Source organism: Morone saxatilis, unplaced genomic scaffold (genome assembly GCF_004916995.1).
Source record: "Morone saxatilis isolate NCDOM2014 unplaced genomic scaffold, NCSU_SB_2.0 Contig2, whole genome shotgun sequence".
Lineage (NCBI taxonomy): Eukaryota > Metazoa > Chordata > Actinopteri > Moronidae > Morone > Morone saxatilis.
This window is the reverse complement of record NW_023339762.1, coordinates 10,363,688-10,381,837: the sequence shown is the minus strand read 5'-3', so window position 1 is coordinate 10,381,837 and position 18,150 is coordinate 10,363,688. Positions and strand designations below refer to the sequence as shown.

At 41.3% G+C, this 18,150-nt stretch overlaps 1 protein-coding gene across 4 annotated transcripts in view; it reads left to right on the top strand.

The window, feature by feature from the left end:
• The first annotated feature begins 1,850 nt into the window (after nucleotides 1–1,850).
• The window catches only part of mon2 (MON2 homolog, regulator of endosome-to-Golgi trafficking), a 45,121-nt gene continuing 28,821 nt past the window's right edge, over nucleotides 1,851–18,150 (top strand). For all 4 annotated transcript variants that reach the window (XM_035664755.1, XM_035664753.1, XM_035664754.1 and 1 more), the window contains exons 1-12: nucleotides 1,851–2,346; nucleotides 8,539–8,602; nucleotides 9,959–10,086; nucleotides 13,072–13,203; nucleotides 13,447–13,576; nucleotides 13,862–13,959; nucleotides 14,392–14,517; nucleotides 14,695–14,889; nucleotides 15,303–15,427; nucleotides 16,758–16,897; nucleotides 17,136–17,289; nucleotides 17,681–17,871. In XM_035664755.1, the coding sequence (XP_035520648.1) occupies nucleotides 2,239–2,346; nucleotides 8,539–8,602; nucleotides 9,959–10,086; nucleotides 13,072–13,203; nucleotides 13,447–13,576; nucleotides 13,862–13,959; nucleotides 14,392–14,517; nucleotides 14,695–14,889; nucleotides 15,303–15,427; nucleotides 16,758–16,897; nucleotides 17,136–17,289; nucleotides 17,681–17,871 (1,591 nt within the window). In that variant the 5' untranslated portion in view covers nucleotides 1,851–2,238. The remainder of the gene's footprint in view (nucleotides 2,347–8,538; nucleotides 8,603–9,958; nucleotides 10,087–13,071; nucleotides 13,204–13,446; nucleotides 13,577–13,861; nucleotides 13,960–14,391; nucleotides 14,518–14,694; nucleotides 14,890–15,302; nucleotides 15,428–16,757; nucleotides 16,898–17,135; nucleotides 17,290–17,680; nucleotides 17,872–18,150) is intronic.

Sequence of the window (18,150 nt, the reverse complement as noted above, 5' to 3'; positions counted from 1 at the left end):
AAACTCTTTGCTGCTCTCTTGTTGCTACTCTGCTGCTTGTTGTTTTTCCTTTAATCCAAATTCAAAGGGATTTAAGGAGGTGTGGAAGTTTGGATTCCAACTCCCTGAGGACAAAAGCTGTTTCTTCAGCAAGACAAATCAGAACTCCAGCAGCCTAAAAAACAAAAAGCAACGGGCTCCTTGTGAGAGGAGCAGCTCCTACAAGTTGAATACTGCTAAAAGACTGAATTGTTTCTTGGTTGAATTTAGATAACAAAGAAGAAAATATGAACCCATTTTCTTTGTAGTGAAAAAGGCACTGAAAACCAAGCCAGGACAAGAGAATGAGGAGCCTGGTTCAGTCTGTTTACTGTTAAGGCACAATGGAAACATGCCTGATGTCAAAGGTAGTATGTGGACTCCTTCTGGTTGTCACTGTGCACTCTCAGGAAATGGCTGCTACTGTTTACCTTGTCTGCCCATATCATTTTTTAGTCTCACAAACAATACCAATGTACCTCATCCTTTCAGTGTAGTATGCTGTCTTACTTAATGATTAATGGTAAAAAAAAACCAAACTATATGTGTACTTCATAAACGGGCAACTGGGTGCATGTTTAGAAATTTAAATATTTCATAAATAATTGAAGAAGCCACAGTCTGAATTATATATATATATGTTTAGAGTACACTAATCTCTAGATCCTAGTATGTCAAACTAATGCCTGAATTTTTATTATCAGTTGTATAATTTTAGTGATGGATTCAGATCATCTCCCTAAGAGTAAAAGTAGCAATTCCACAGTGTCAAAACACACATCTTACATTCAAAATATTATTATATATAGTTAAATTGCAGAAATAGGCCTACTAGGCCTACTATAAATGACAACTTAAACTATAAAAACTAAAAATACCTTTCTTATTATGCTGAACAGTGTTATATTGTTACATATTTGATTACTGGACTAATATAATGACTGGACTAATGTAATGATGAGTAATTATTTGTTATATTGGTTGGTTGCTTAACCACAACAGTTCATCATGTTTTATAAATCAGTTGAATGTTTTTGTAAGCAAAAAAAAAAATCTTAATCTGTGAATGTAGTGGAGGAAAATGTACAATATTTTACAATATTTCTCTGAAATGTAGTAGAGTATAATTAGCCTATAAAGAAGCACAACATTTAAATACTTAAAGGCTACGCACGTACAGTAGGTATGTTACCTTAGGAAGTTCCAACACTGTATTAATTTATACAGTTAAATAATTTCACAAAGCAGCTGTGTCTGTAACTGTTGCTGCAACTGCTTTCTAGCCTTTAGGTCAGTGGTTCCCAACCTGGGGGTCAGGAACCCCACTAGGGGTCGCCAAAGATTCACAGGGGGTTGAGAGGCCTTCTTGATTTTAAGGGGTGTATAAAGATGTTAAACATATAAACCGTACGTCTATATCACAAATGTGTTGTTGTTTTCTGCAAAGAAAACTCATTTAAATTATTTTTATATTTATATATTTTTTTTATTACATTTACTTACACTTCCTGCAGTTATTGTTTTCATTATTTGGCTTCATTGTACAGTCTATTAGTTGTTCTCTACTGTTTTTGATATGCATTGACTTTAATATGTAATATCCATAAATGTGTCACTTATTCAGGGAAGGTCCATTTACTCAATGACAGAAAAGGGCTGTGGACCCCTGCTTCAGGACCCCTGCTTCAGGCGGTGCATGTCAACACGTACTGTGCAGCAGTGTCTAGACGTGGCTCGTCGTTGCCCGTCTGCAATACGCCTTTACCAGCAGGGGTCGCTGCAGTCTTTATTCTGAGTCAGTCACTGTTTACGGAAGTAAAGTGACGTGTCACTGGTGGACATTGCATTGTGGGAAGGGAAAGTGGAGCTGCTGTCGGCCGTCGAAACTGCTCAATTTGGCGAATATCTTATATCCATTAGTGAGCAGCCTGAAGAAACAGACACCAAGGGGAGCGATGCTACTTCACGGAGCTAATGTCAGCGGGCTGTGAAGGAGACGAACATATGCCGGTGTCATCGCTGCTCTCCTGCGCACGGGCGCTCAAAGCACAGAAGTGGGATACTGTGTCAATGGACCGCGGCGTTTTTATTTTCTTTTCCAAAGCAGCCGAATAAAGTAACGACGGATTATAGTCCCGCTGTGGATGGGCGCGGGGGGCGACTGCGCTCCGGCTTTGCTTATCGTTTGAAGTGAGATTTCTGTCGAAGACGCCGTCGAAGATGTCGACCAGCAGTCCCGAAGCGGTGAAGAAATTGCTGGAGAACATGCAGACGGACCTGCGGTCTCTGTCCATGGAGTGCAAGAAGAAATTCCCCCCAGTCAAAGAGGTTAGCCTGCTAGTTAGCTTTACTGACCCGTTACCTTGGCGTTCAGCAGGTTGTCTCAATTGTGAATATGCTTTTATATTCGTAATAATATACATTTTTATATATATTTGTTTGTTTTGAGCCCCCCCCCAAACACACACACACACCAGCCACTGGGCCTCTGCTCCGTTGTGGGATGTGAACACTGAGTTGTCCTCATACTGAACGGGCACATTAAAAGTTCTGGGAGCCACTGGGCCTATCTGCCCACTAGGCGTCCATATAAAAGGGCTATACAGGTGTTTTTAAATGGCCTGTTTCCCACACTTTGGTTAATGAGGATCCATATGATGTTGGTCCGGGGGGAACCCACATGAACTCAGCTGACCCTTTATTTACATTAAAGCTTACAAAACTACATGTTTTGACTGGCAGTAGGTTATTTTCTAGGCATATTCAGTCGATACACCAGCTAGTTAGTTTTAAATGACACTGTAGTACGGTGTTACCCTTAGTAGCAGCTGCACAGTAAAACCTGGACAAATTCAAATCTTTCGTACTTCATTTGAAATAATGTATAATGGGTATTGTTTATGTTGTTGAATGTCTGCCCAATAGTTGTATTCCCCACTTTGCAATCCCTTATTGCAAGAGGGAGACGCTGTTCAGTAAAGTGGCATTATTATTCACCCATGCAGATGTAGAAAATATATCCCCTATATATATGGTCTTTTGTTAAAGTGCCAGTTAATCCACATTGCACACACAAATGCACACACAAGTATAGTTCCTGCCCCTTTAAGCTTTGTGAATTATCCTAAGTAACCATGACATTGTGTCTAGACATGTTGCTCTCATATTTGGGGGTGGCTGCAGGAATCAGAGGTGGATATTTCACAACGAAAGCCAAAACTATACATAGATTCCACTTACACCAATGCTCTTTGTAATTTGTGAGATCTAGCCGCTGTTAGTGAGTGGACAATGCTCAGGTGAGCCGTTTTGCCCCAAAATGTTTGAGGCATTTGTCGGAGAAGACGTGTTTGGCCTACTTAAGTCTGTCTGGGATCTCACATTGCAAGCTGGTTTCACCACGAGCTTGCCAGTATTGACACAGCCACAGGCCGTTTCATACTCCGTGTTTTGTTTTTTTTCATATTACTTGGAACGATGTGCTGTTGGCGGCCGCTGACTGGCTCCGTTGTGTAGCAGTGTTGGTGACATCATGGATGAGAACAAGTACTGTAGTACAAGGAGGTGTGACGTCAGGGCCCTTTACAGTGTGTGTGTATTGTTCGATTGTCACGGGGGAAGACAACAGTTAGCCCAGCTTTTATGACTCCACTTTGCCATCATCACCCTCTTTAAGTGCTGTGCTTTTAGCCTTCCACAGGGCTCGTGTCAGAGTTCATATACATCTAAAGTGAATTGTATTTTCTTTTGATCCTTAAATGAATGGCTAAAAGATAAACTAATAATCAAACACTGCCACCATTCACTCTGTCACGGTTTGACCTCGCTGCATTTCATAACTGTGTAGATATATAGATTCTTTTATATAATTGACTTGTCTCTGAAACAGAGTGCAGCTAGTGTTTGCCAAAGTTATGTAATTCAACTGACACCATCTCACTGAGAGCCTCTTTACCTTAATTCCCTGTAATTCCCAGGTATAGCGAGCTCACTGTTTGCTCCAATATGTAACAGTAGTCACACGGGTCATTAGATGAATTGCTGTACTGTATGTGGGGCTTTTGGTGCCACGGAAATATTCATCCGTAAGCTCAGCGGGGCAGCACACACATCAGGCTACACCGGCTTAGTTTGTTTTTTCTCAGGTCTCACCTCGGTCAAAGTGTAAAGACAACATCACAATGAGAAAGAGAAATGGTAAAGCAAGTGCTTCCGGTTCCTTCGTCTTTCTGCCACTGTAGACTGATTCAACCCCTTGACTTGAGTGCCTGATATGTTAAAATGAGCTCCGAGGCGGTAACATAGGGCCATAAAAAGCATACATCTGGTCTCGCGCCTCATCCTGCTCACTGGCCTTTGCCTAGGGGCCTCTTGAAGCATCTCCTTCAATATTGATTTATCATCGCCCATGTTTCCCTGTCCTTACCATTATCTTTCCCTCAGGGATCACAGCAGTGCAGGGAGCCACTTTGATGTTCCCCGCAACCTGAGCTCACTCACGCTCCGGTTGATAGTGTTGTGATTGAAACAGCATTTCCGCTTATATTTGCTGGGGTGGTATTGTGCACCAGAAAAGCTGACTGGTGGCTGTTTGTGTGCCTGTTGCAACAAATGTAGCCTTTACTCTATCCACTCTCATTGCAAAAGAAGAATGAGGAAGCCCCGTCTTCATTTTCCAGCCAGTATTCATTCCACTTCCTCCCCCATTTCTCAACACATCTCCCACAGTGACACTGCACCACAGCCAGTGGTTTCTCCGGGTTAAGAGGAGCCAAGAAGTGTCCCATTGATATTTCTGCATCATAGCGTCACATTCAGAACCTCTCTTTCATTGAGTAGTAGTCAGTGAAACCACCAGGGCTTTGCTGTTTGTTGTGCTCTGATTGCTTTTGCCTAGGCAAAAAAACATCAGTCAGCCAGCCCTGCTCTCTCTCTCTCTCTCTCTCTCTCTCCCTCTCCCTCTCTCTGGATGAGTCGGGTGCTGTCAACTATAGGTAGCTCAGACTGAAATGTCTTGGGAAAACCCGCAGAATAAATGAAAGCATTACGGACAACCTTTGTATGGCTCGCTTAGCACAAGTCATTTGCTAGACAGGTCATGTAGACTGCGCGGAGACAAAATAATAGCAACATGGAGGGATTTAGTGAACTGCTGCTATTGCACTATTCTGACTGAATAAGCGTTTCTCATAATATGCTAAGTAAGTTACCAAAAACCGCTGAGTTTTGAGACGCTCACAGCATGTTTCTAAGGAAGTCAATCTGTGATGAGCTTCACTAATGTTGCTTTTCAAAGAAATGAGCTGGCACTCAGACATCGGTCAGTTCCGCTTTGAGGATCTCCATATAAAAAAGGCCCTGGAGAAGAACTGAAAGTACTGAGCATTTCCTGATGCTGCCCGGTCCTTATATTGTTTGTACTGCAGAGACCTGTATTTAACGTTCCTTTCCACTGGGAGTTTGTCCAACTATTTCCAGGACTGGATTGCTTATGTATCCCTCAGTCATTTCTGAATATTTTTTGCTATTATCTACTTTTGACGTTGCTTGTTCAGCGTCGTACGTCACACGCGTCAGTAGCTGTATCAAGGCGCAAAGACACGGCGGCCGCAGGTGAAGAAAAAGAGGATGCACCATCCTGTTTAAAACCAGAGGTGTGGCAAAAGGGAATATATTTTGTAATGTTTTTTTTTTCTGAGAAATAAAGGAATATTTTTTTAGTTATAATTGGTCTACAGTCTGTTAAAAAAAATCTTGACAAATTCGTGTCTTGAACCTAGTATTGTGAATTGTATCGACTCGTTACAGCCCTAGATACTTGTCATACCCAATGTTAAGGACACATTTTGTTTGGTACTGAAAAGGTTTCGAGGTTTGATATCCAGCCCTAATAAACACACTCCAAGCCACTTTGAAGATGCATTAGGATTTCAATGCTAAAAAGTAGACTGATACGGGTTTGTCTATGGCAGATGCTGGTATTTAGAGAGCAGCATCAAAACAAAGAGAAATCATGTGTATTTCCATTATTCCATGCACATATTCTTATATGCATGGTTATCTTAGCCAGTAACATGTTGTTTTAGGTGCAATTTGTATTAATTGAGGAAACAGAAAAAAATACATTGGGTTATGCTATAGATTTCAGAATGTGACTGGTATTTAAGTGAGAGAGGTACAGTATGTCAGAAGGGACGCAATTCAACTGCATTACTCTATACATTACAACCTAAAATATATTTATCCAGCCAGTAACAGTTTTAGGATGCAAGAACCATGTTAATATTTAGAAAAGATGATGGTGACTGATGAAATGTAGGCAAGCGTTTTAAGCAGGATTCATGAGAGTTACAGTACAGGGCTCAAAATAAACTATTTCACCACCTTCCCAAAATTCCCAAGGGGGAGAATGAATATGGTTCCACAGCAGCCAGACTGTAAAGTCTGTAGATGCGCCAGACAGGCCGATGCTGATTATCTGAAAATGTCCGATAATAGGCCCGATTAATCATCTAGCCAGTCAATACTAAAAGGCATTTTGTTAGCAATCAACAACTACAGCAACCATGACTTCATGGTTCTCTTGAATGCTAACAGACTAGCTATAGACACCCATCCACCCTATGATATAGACACAAACTCCATGAAGAGGTTTTAGCTTTTCAGAAAGACATTGGAAAGAAATCCTCCATCTGCTCTCAATGATGTTACAATGACATCATCAGGCCAGCGGTATTTCCCTCCACATGGTGGTGACTTCATAATGCTGACAGTTCGTATAGAGAAGTTGGGTCTACACTTTACAACACAAAGCTTAAACAGCGCTTTCTATGAGGAAGTATGTGGAGAAATGTCACTGTTTTCATCCCAACTGGAATCAAGAAGAATGCCTGTATACAAACAGATTTTCATTTTTATACAAAATGTTACCTTTTGTCACTCGCAGAGTTTTATTTACTTTACTGTTTTCAGTATCAAGTAGCCACGGCATGGTTGTACTAAATAAGCTCTGTGTGTTCTCCTCCGTGCCTGGAGACCTCTGGCTCTGTTTGAGGAACAAAGGCGAAGAGGGAGACTAACATTTTTAGAAGATTAACTTTTTAAGAAGCTGTACAGAATTGGCAGGTTTGTAATAACAGCCCAACCCTCTTACCAACGGGTGCCGGGTAGCCGACTGTTCAGCAGGTTATGAATTGTTGACTTCTACAGTAGCTTGACCTTGTGGCTGTTTAAATGACACCTTAAAGTTACGCAATCACGTTGTTGGCCAAATATTTTAGCCCCTCCAACATAAGGGGACTGTTAGAATTGAAATGGTCACTCAGATAATATATATTATTATCAAAATATGGCCCCAGTGTATTTCTGTAGCTGCAGAAATGATAGGATGATGCTGGTTTTGAGAAAGGAGTTGAGACTCATTTGTAACACATGCATGCTCGGATCATGCAGTGGCTGTATGAAAAATGCATCAAGGTAATGTAGGCCCGTTGGCTGTTTGCACAGTTGAGGATGCTGCTGATTCCACTGATGTGTGCTATTCGATCCACTGATATGCCGAAAGCCGTTATTAAAAGCCGTAACATGCAAGTTATTTAACGTATAGCATTTATTAAACGCTACATTTTCCATTTTCACGAGGAAATCAGATCGGCAACAGTGATCAGAAGAGGACCGTCTTTGTTCACCGTGTGCCTCTTTCTTGCCGTGTGTGGGCTCTGCAGATGGTGGTTACCTCAGCATCAGGTTGCCAAAAGAAAACTGCTCATTGAGATGACTGATGGAGAATAGAAAAAATGGAGTTATGGTCTCTCAGTCTGCAAACGTGCAGTACAGCTGTTATCATAAGGTACACGTTTGCACGTTGTATCTTTTAGACAGGTTATCTGCAGTATGAAACGTGGTGTGTTCTTATGGCTATGACAAAAACGGTGAATAAGAGAAGTTGACTGGGTGAAGGAAGTGTAAAATTGAGAGCAGGTAGTAATGGGGAAGAATGCCGGGGAGAGGAGGAGGAGGAGGAGGAGGAGCAGAGGTCGGAGAGATGGGAAGAATATCTTGACAGGCTTTCGGTGGCTTGCTGTTTTTTCGGAAAGATGAGAATAGATGTCAAAAAAAGATGCCTCTGTTTTGACTGGTAAATGCTCAGTATCTCTTTTTCTCTCACACAGACACAGACTGACTCACATTTAGACTGACTCACATTTAGTCTGTCTCCATGTCACCCCCACCCCCCCGCCTCCTGCCCTTTCTTTCTCTTGACATTCATCCTTCCCCCTTTCGATATCTTGCCACCCCTGCCAGACACCTCACTGGGGAAATCACTTCCTACTAGCACATCCCTCTGAAGTTGAAGCCCATTCTCAACAGATTTACCAGCCCTCCGTTTGTATCTCTGCGGCCAGGCTGTGCTGTTTTTACCCCTGTGGCCATCACAACACGAGGTTGCCTGCATCATCAGCATCTTTCGATACATGTTCCATTGAATGTAAACGTCTACTCTCTGTTTTTACCCTCCAGGCCGCAGAGTCTGGCATTGTGAAGATTAAGACCATTGCAGCCAGGAATACAGACATTCTAGCAGGTGAGTGAGAGAGTGAGAAATGACAGCTGAGATATCGAGCTGCCACTTTATCAGAGTGCGCATTTCACCCGGATTTGAAAATGATACATTTCCATGAATTCCCCCACAAAATATTCTATGTATTTGAATTGAATTTGATTATGTTAATGAGATTATTCATGATAGTATGCCCTCACTTTGCCACATTGCTGTTTTACTAACACTGTACACTAACATTTGTATCATTCCAACACTATTTTCAAAGTGTAGGCCTCAGTGCTGATTAATGTGCGCTGTCCCTTGTAAATGGAATAATACAAGTAAACAAGTATTAATGTTTTTTTATTCACGTGACACAGTTTTTTTTTTTTTCACATACAAGAGACATACAGACATCCACTGTATTATGGTTTATTTTTGGTTTTTATTTGTGGAGTCAGCCTGTGGCAAGTCATTTACAGTACAGCACATTACACAAAGAGATACAGTCTTTTCTGTCATATTGGTTGCTAACCCAGTGCACTCCATGGAAAAGGAGACCTGCATATTCATTTATATAAGTGCTCATCCCTCAGCTTTGTTTATAAACGGTGAAGATTTAACCCATTTAGCTGATCAGACACCTGCGTGGTCCGATTTCACTACAAAGCTCTTTCAAATGTGGCTGGCCCTAAACACTTGAATAGGAAATGCTGTCTTGATAACAAAGTCCAGCTTTTAGTAACATTTGCAGAGTTGACACATAGTCGACATTTTCCGAGTTCCACGGTTGACTGTCCGACTCTGACTGCCCCTCTGTAAACTGTGAACTGTACAGCACCTCATTGGAGAGGAGTTCATCCTTGTTTCCAGAATAGATTTGTTAGTTGTCACAGCAGCGTAATTATGTGTTACAAAAAGACTGAATGGTGAAACCTGTATAACCTGCAGGTTATGTAAAATGAAGAAACTAAAACCAGTGCAATAAAGGTGGAAATTATACAGGTAGTTGGATGTAAAGCACTGGTTCCCTGTCATGATCAGACAGCACAAATGTATCAAGGCCACACATTAATAATTTCTTTTAATGTTGTTGGAAATAACCATTTAGAATTCCTCAATAAAGACCCAGTACAAATATATATTCAAATGTTGATAGTTAAAAAACATTAACATTTAAAAACACATTTTTCATTACTCAGCCTTGGATTAATAATTGAGCACTGTGGAGCTTACTATGGGTATTTAAAGTTACACACAATGTTCTCTTTCTTTTCTTTTATTATGTAATTTTCACCATTGAATTTGTGCCTTGGTATGGTATTTTGAAGTATCTGTAAAGGTATGAAAAAATAAAATAAAGTGACATTTAGTTCTATCTCTGTCCTTTTCCTGCAGCTCTAAAGGAGAACAGCTCAGAGGTCGTGCAGCCTTTTCTGATGGGCTGTGGCACCAAAGAGCCAAAGATCACCCAGCTGTGTCTGGCTGCCATCCAGAGACTCATGTCCCATGAGGTGGTGTCTGAGGTGAGGACCATGAGCTAGTCTGGTGTTCAAAATGCTGGCATATAGATACAGTGTACTCACGCTAATGTTCGGAGTTGGAAAATGGCATATTATAAGCCTTAGCAAAGAGCAATATGATGAAAAAAAACATTAAATTATATTCATTATTCAAATGCGGTAGTGTAATTGGAAATATAATATAATTGATATTAGGCCAGTAAACGTCAGTATAGCTCAAGTCAGAATACCTTTATTTTGTCTATCATAGTTTTTTGTCTTGTCTGAACGACGTAGAGTCATGACTTTAACGACATAAACACCTTACATTAAAAATTAAAAACACCAAGCTTATATTAAAGATCTAGTGTGTAGGATTAAGTGGCATCTAGTGGTGTAGTTGCAGATTGCAATCCCTCGCTCCACCCGCCCTTTCCAAGTGCGAAGGAGGAACTACTAAGTTTTGCCAGCTTTTCCTCAAAATCCCTCAGGCTTAATTTCCTCCTTTACATTTCCCCTTTGGTATGCTGGTTTTAACAAGTGAAATCAATAAGAGGTTATTGCTCTCATCTGGATTCATCAACTAGTGTGGACCCTACTTCATAGAAATACCAATACACGTTTTTGTGCATAATGTTTTTGCCATGTATTCATTAAGAAAGCACTTTTCTGAAGAACATAGCGTAGAGAATGTTTCTTTATAGTGGCAGATTTGCGGTGTGCTTAAGGTCATGCAATCCCTTGATCACTTGAAGGATCAGTGTGTAGGGTTCGGTGGCCTCTAGTGGTGAAGTTAAAGATTGCCAACCAACTTTATACTACTCGCAAAACTAGCTAAAATCATGCAAGGCCACTTTTTTTTGTTTGTCCCTTGAACACGGTAAAGAGGGCCCACTCCCTCTGTATATAAAAACAGCTCATTCTGGGGTAATAAATCCATATTTACCAAGACCTCAGTGTTCCTTTTTTAAGATTTTGCATATTGAGCATAGCCAAGCTTGCAAATGTAAGTTCACCTACCGCCTTAGACACATCCTTTTTAGAATCCTAAGGGTAATTCATTCAGATCGATACAGGAATCTGTGCAACTCATCGATACCCAATCAGGCAATGTAAATTTATAATGGTTAATCTAAATGTATTGCTGTCACCGGAGGCCACATATAAATGACGCATTTCCTCTTCCACTACCCATTCTGTCCTGCAGTTGTCGATCTTTTAGTCTTTGCACAACCCCTGTGTTTGAGGAGACCACTGGCCTAGAAAACGTATTACTAGGCTGCTCCAGTAGTTTCACATGATCCGTGTGTGCAGTGGCTGGAGGACTAGGTGGAATTGAGTGTTCGTCTCAGGAAATGGATGACTGTAATCATTTCTTAAACACAAATGTATTTTAATATAAGCTTTATGGGTGAAGAGGATTTGAACCTTTTAAATAACCCAGCTGGAGTCAGACCTGAGATCAGAGCTGTTTCAAAGCTGACACCTTGGAGCTGCTGCAGAACTGCCTTGTTAATATACCGTAAAAGACTGTTATTAAACTATTATTGAGTCATCCCATGCTTTCTGCATTTGAAGTCAGGCATTTATTAAATTAGGTTAGCATATGTGTCAAGGCTTCTGCCTTTGGTAGCAGAATTGAAGTACTCTACACTCCCAGAGTAAAGCCAAGGGTGACATAACTAGTAATAATAATAGCTAGTCCATATTATGCACATTTACTGTTGCAGCTTCTTGTCATTGCTAATCTGTTGGTTGTTTTTCTGATTAATGAACCAATTAATAATAGCGGCAGATTTTCTCAGCTATTCTGACGTTTTGGGAGTTTCTCTTATCCGTTAAGATAGCATTTCATCCTTGTTTTTTTTACTACCTTGTCTTTGAGTTCTTGTTATCACATTATTGCTCCCAACAAGCATTTAGGACATCAAAGACAAACACTTCACACACTCGACAACACACACATTTTCTGATCTGTTGAATGGTGTACCTCTCCACTTCATCAGCAACTCTAAACTGCAGGGCTGAAAAGCTAGCTGATGGCCTCACAAGATAAAACGCTGCGACCTCGGTATTGATTCTTAAGGTGTCGCTGGAGACAACCAAGTCAGATACTTTGTCAAGTCGAGAGAATGTGGTGATAGTTAATGTAATGTTGTTTCCTCTGGGACGGAGAGGGATCTGTTCAAATGTCTTGAAAGGAAATGTTGTAGCAGGACAGAATAGACAGAATTTTCTTTTATTGATGGCACACCTATGTAACCTATCTAACCCTCTGGAACAAGACTTTCAACATTCCCAACCTGGGCATCAACCTAATAATAGGTGCTACTTAAAAAACATATCCATAGTAAAATGTTTTGGTCAACAATCAGCAGGATCTCAAAGCAATTGCAACTCAACTCCTGTAGATTAATCTGTAATGGCAACAAATGGTAGTTGCAGTCCAAGAGTGGACAAAAACCAAACGGTAGCAAAAAAGTATTATTTATTGAAAGTTAAGTTTAATAAGGTTTCAAATCTTTTGATTTGGTTATTTGTTTTAATTTTTTTAATCCTCCTGTAAATCCAGTGAGTAGTACACAAAAGAGCAGAGCTCAGAGGGGTTGCGTGATGGGTAGTTGTGTTTTGGACAGTTTGACCCAAGAAAGGACAGTCTGTGTCACTTACTGTGAGCATCAAGTGACATAATATTAACTGTCAGTTACATTTGGGGTTCTTGAACTCTATGACGTTGCCCTAAGCAGACAGCACCAGCTGGTCCCACAAGTGTGTATTTTGGTGCATGTCTTTGGTTTAGGGTTGTGTGACCTCAGTCTAATCCTCTCACTTGAGTTTTCTTCTGTCTGACAATCTAGCAACTCTGATAATCTAGCAACTCTGATACTGCTTCCTGAGTTGAACTGCAAGTGTATGTGTATTTGTGCATACTTCTAGATGATTAGTAATACGCTAAGATGTGATAAATATCAATGTAAACAATTTAAGTTGTTTGTGTGTACATAACAGGCCGCTGCGGGGAACATCATCAACATGTTGTGGCAGCTGATGGAAAACGGTTTGGAGGAGTTGAAACTTTTACAGACGGTCCTGGTCCTGCTGACAACCAACACAGTCGTACACGATGAAGTACTTTCCAAGGTACAGCAACACCTATTTTTTTTATGAATAAATATGTTTGTGGTATCCTGGACTATCACTTATTCTGTTCAAACTCCATCTCCATCTACTGTATGAAGTTATCATATCAGTCCTTGTGACCTGCAATGGCTAAGAACAAAGAATATCATTTTCTGATTCCTCCAGAAAAATGGACCAGGTTCGGTTTATACAATATATAGATGCATATGCTACATAATACGTTTATGTTTTGTTCCGGCCCAGGCTATTGTGCTATGCTTTCGTCTGCACTTCACTAAGGACAACATCACCAACAACACAGCGGCCGCCACCGTCAGACAGGTCGTCACCGTGGTCTTTGAGAGGATGGTGGCTGAGGATGAGCGTTTTAAAGGTGAGAGAATGTTGGTGCAATCTGAGGAAAATGTCCATATAGTGATGGGAGTTGAAACACTGATAGGATGCGGAACTTTCACAGAGTGATGTCTGATCTCAAGGAAGATTTACAGTGAGGAATAAAATATAATATTACGTAATGTATAATATGAATAATGTAGCATACTGTGATGGATAAACAGTTAATAAAATAAATATGTAGGCTGTGATGTGTAGTTAACAGGTAAAAATAAATAACTTCCTTCAATGCTTAAAATATAAATTGTATTTCCCTCCCCCCCAGGTATTGTGGAGCAGCCTCCTCCTGTTCAGGGAAACACCAACAGACGGTCTGTTAGTACTCTGAGACCCAGTGCAAAAGATGCATACATGCTGTTCCAGGTACGTCCACCAGGGGGCGGCAGCCTTCTACACAGTGTTAAACTCCTCTCCCAGCATCTTCGGGTGAAGCCTTTGGACCAAGCTGGTTTTGAAACATGGCTCATGAGCTCAGCATTTGTGGACTAAAGACAAGAAATCAAAATGGTCCCCACAACTGGAAATTACTGTAATTACCAACCGCATAACCTTGGGTTTTAAAGTTTAAAATAAGTTGGTAACTGCTTTCATCTCAGCAGTGAAGTTACATTTGCAAGACATGATTCAAAGGTCCCTTGTCTCCAATTCCCCTGTCATTATTCACCCACGCTGCACTTTTGTGTGATCATGCTTATCCTTCCAGCAGAGCTCAGTGACTTCACTGTTTCAACCACTGTGATGTGTGTAGGACATAACACTCCATTGTTTAAAATGCTGTTGTGCCCCTTCCTGTAGGACTTGTGCCAGCTGGTGAATGCTGATGCCCCCTACTGGCTGGTGGGGATGACAGAGATGACCCGTACTTTTGGCCTGGAGCTGCTTGAGTCTGTTCTTAATGATTTTCCTGGAGTATTCCTACAGGTACATGGAGCCTTACATGTTAGGGCCAATATTATGGACACTTACATACAGAAGTCACAGGTGGCAGAGATGCAAAAAGAAATGAAATTGATGCTCTTTAACAGTAGTGTGTTTTGTTATTACTATGCTTGATATGATCTCAACATCCCTCTCTCTCTCTTTCTGTTTTCTACCCAGCACCAGGAGTTCAGCTTCCTGCTGAAGGAACGAGTGTGTCCCCTCGTCATCAAGCTCTTCTCTCCTAACATCAAGTTCCGGCAGGGCAGCAGCAGCGCCGCCTCACCAGCACCTGTGGAGAAACCTTACTTTCCCATCTGCATGAGGCTGCTGCGCGTGGTTTCAGTCCTCATTAAGCACTTCTACAGCTTGCTGGTAAGGGACTAGTCTGCATTGATGTTTGACTGGCCAGAACTGTTGCCTGATGGATGCTTATGAATAAGGGATTTTCTCCAGCACAGAGCTGATACACCTAATTGATCTGGTCTGATTAGCATTGGATTAGTGTAGAAGTAGTTTTGTCTTAGTTCTGCTCCAGGCGCTTTAATAAGCTTAATTGCATCTAAATAATTAAGCATTGCAGCTGTTTTTATTTAGTGATACTCTATCACTCTTTGACTGAGACGGGCAAGAGACACATTTCCATTTCAAGTAGTGTGGTAAGCTGCAGAATAGCTCCATCAAAGCCCAAAGGGATTCAGGAATTTTGCCAGAGGCCAGCTTCCAGTTACGGGACAAAGCCGGACAAACGTCTGTCCCAATCTGATAAGTGTGTGTTTGTTTTGCAGGTGACCGAGTGTGAGATCTTCTTGTCTCTGCTGGTGAAATTTCTAGATGGGGAGAAGCCACAGTGGCTGAGAGCGGTGGCTGTGGAATCAGTCCATAGGCTATGTGTGCAGCCACATTTATTACGGTAAGCGATATGAAGTTCTACAAAACCAAGCACACATTTTATTAGATGATTCTGTTCCTGTTTCACTCAAATGTCACATTTCTCAGCTGCAGTGAACAAAGACTGGAGGTGTTTTGTGCGTCACACTGCTTGATTGTTGCTGATTGATTTCTCAGTTAGCAGCCAAACAGTGCAGTGTATCTGGTCATGATGTTTCTTATTTATCTACCTCTTGATACAACAACAGAGGTCGAGCTAAGCAGGAAAGCAGGAAAAGAGACTTACAAAACATACCACTGTGGTACACACACTCCTCTACATCCACATAACATAAGCTATCATTATGTAGCCATTTTGACTTTACCAACACTTATACTGTCTTTGCCATCAACAGGATACAAAATGGTTTAAATCGTATGAAAGAATTAAGGATGGTTTTAGGAATAACAATGTTGGTAGGTGACCATCTGTTGATCATCTGTTTGGTCCAGAGTGAAATGTTTTGGCACTTAGATTGTTATTAAACTAGGGCTGCACGTGGTAAAAAAACATCATATTACAATTATGTTGACCGACACTGCAATATGATTCACAATTAGTGTGGAAATGATCAAATACAATTTTCACTGAAAAAAAACATAGAAATCATCATGATGAGATTTTTTGTGGCGTCTGTATCAAACAAACGTGTTTCCTAAAATCTGAAGAAAAAGTTTATTGGGCAGTGCATCTCTGCTGGACTGCAGTACTTCATTACAACGCTGTTTGTATGCTAATTTTACCGTTATCAAGAATTTGCAGCCTCTGCAACTTGTGTATAGCTTCTGCGATTTGCATATCGCACTTGGCCATTTTGCAATTTCGATAATATTTTGATAAATTGTGCAGCTCTAGTGGAGGCGTTCATGATTCCATAAGTTAAGGATGATATGTGGAGCTTAACATCATTGATAGTATATAGTTAGTGGACAGAGCTTCCAGGTCTGTGAAGTGAAGCCAACACAGGAGTGTCTTAAAAATGCATTCTATGTAATGGCCAGCAGGGGGCAGTTCCATCGGCTGCAATAAAAGACAGATAGTATGAAGTCTTAGTCTAACAGCTATTATATACAGCTGAGGCTGTCGAAGCTCAGCTGAACCTGATGGATGTTGTTTTCAATCTGACAGCACAGCTTAGGCTTGTAAAGGTTGAGCCAAGTGTGACAACATAGAGCAGAGTATGAGATGTCCTAAAATGGTGTTTTTCACAGTATAGTTCTGTACTATATCAGCACCCAAATGGCCACTTTCTTGCTGGTTCAGTCTTGCTTAAACACATATCACAAACTTCTGTCTTCTTCTCCTTTGTCAGGTCATTCTGCCAATCATATGACATGAAGCAGCACTCCACTAAGGTATTCAGAGACATCGTCAACGCCTTGGGCTCCTTCATTCAGTCCCTCTTCATCGTCAACAATGCGGGCAACACTGCAGCCGTCAGTGCACCTGCTGGTCAGTTCCTTGATTTTTAAGAGGAATTTAATCCTCATTTCAGAATTCTACAATAATGTGGTACAGTAATCAGTGTATTACTAATATATTTGATAGTCTATTCTCTTTTTCAACAAGTAGGATTCCTGCACCCATGAGAAACTCAGTGCATTTTCATTTTCATGTGTCCATAAAGCTGTGCAAATGCAGTTGAAATTCAGATTTAGATAAAAAATTCATTGAGGTCTTTTCTGTCCAGGTGGCTCGGGTTCGGGGGCCCAGGGCACAGCACAGGGTGGCCCAGGAACAGGAGGGGTCAGCGGCAACCTGACCACGCAGGCTGCATTCGAATACCGTGGTACCTGGATCCCCCTCATGACTGTTAGCGTCCAGGGCAGCGCCAAGGCCACTTAGTACGTTTTTTCATTAACAATAATAGGGCAGAGATCAAAGCCTCAGGCCGGCTTGTTGAGTCGAAATGTTATTGTCATTGGTCTATGTTTGAAATACAGGGAATTACATTAGCCAGAGGCCTTCCTGTAACAGAGAGACGTGTTTTGTCTAAATTGCCCTTTCTGGTAGTTCTGGAATGTATTTGCTGTAATTAGAATCCTTGCTGTCAGTTTTGCAGGCTACATGGAGCTGACTTTCCTTAGTATGACGGAGAGTTACACACACACATTTAAATTTATGGATGGACTTCGTAACATTTAAACATTTATGGACATAATTCATTTCACTGCAGCACACACACACACTTTAACCTCCATTTCATTTTCTCTGTCTCTTTCTGTTATCCTCCAGTCTAGAAATGCTGGACAAGGTGGAGCCCCCGTCCATCCCGGAGGGCTACGCCATGTCTGTGGCCTTCAGTGCCCTACTAGACCTGGTGCGGGGCATCACCTCTATGATTGAAAGAGAATTGGCTACGGAGGAGGAGGCAGCTGCTGAGTTCAGAGAGGCACATCCTGATCAGGAGTGGCAGCCACAACCTGGTGAGAATGGAGGGGTTGGGGGGGGATAAGGAGGAAGACAAGCAGGTTCCGATGCAGTGAAATGTGAGATCTAAACCAGTCAAATTAAATATAAAGCGAAGAAAGCTTGAGGAGGTACATCGAAGTGAAAAGCAACATCTTAAGGTGGAAGATCAGAGCATTTGTGCTGTATAGTAATGTTTAGATTGTACGGATCTTACAGCATGATTACCAAACCCAAGAGGATTGTGGGTGGTTGCACGTCTATGACCCCTGGTGGCCAGTATTGTGCCTGTAATG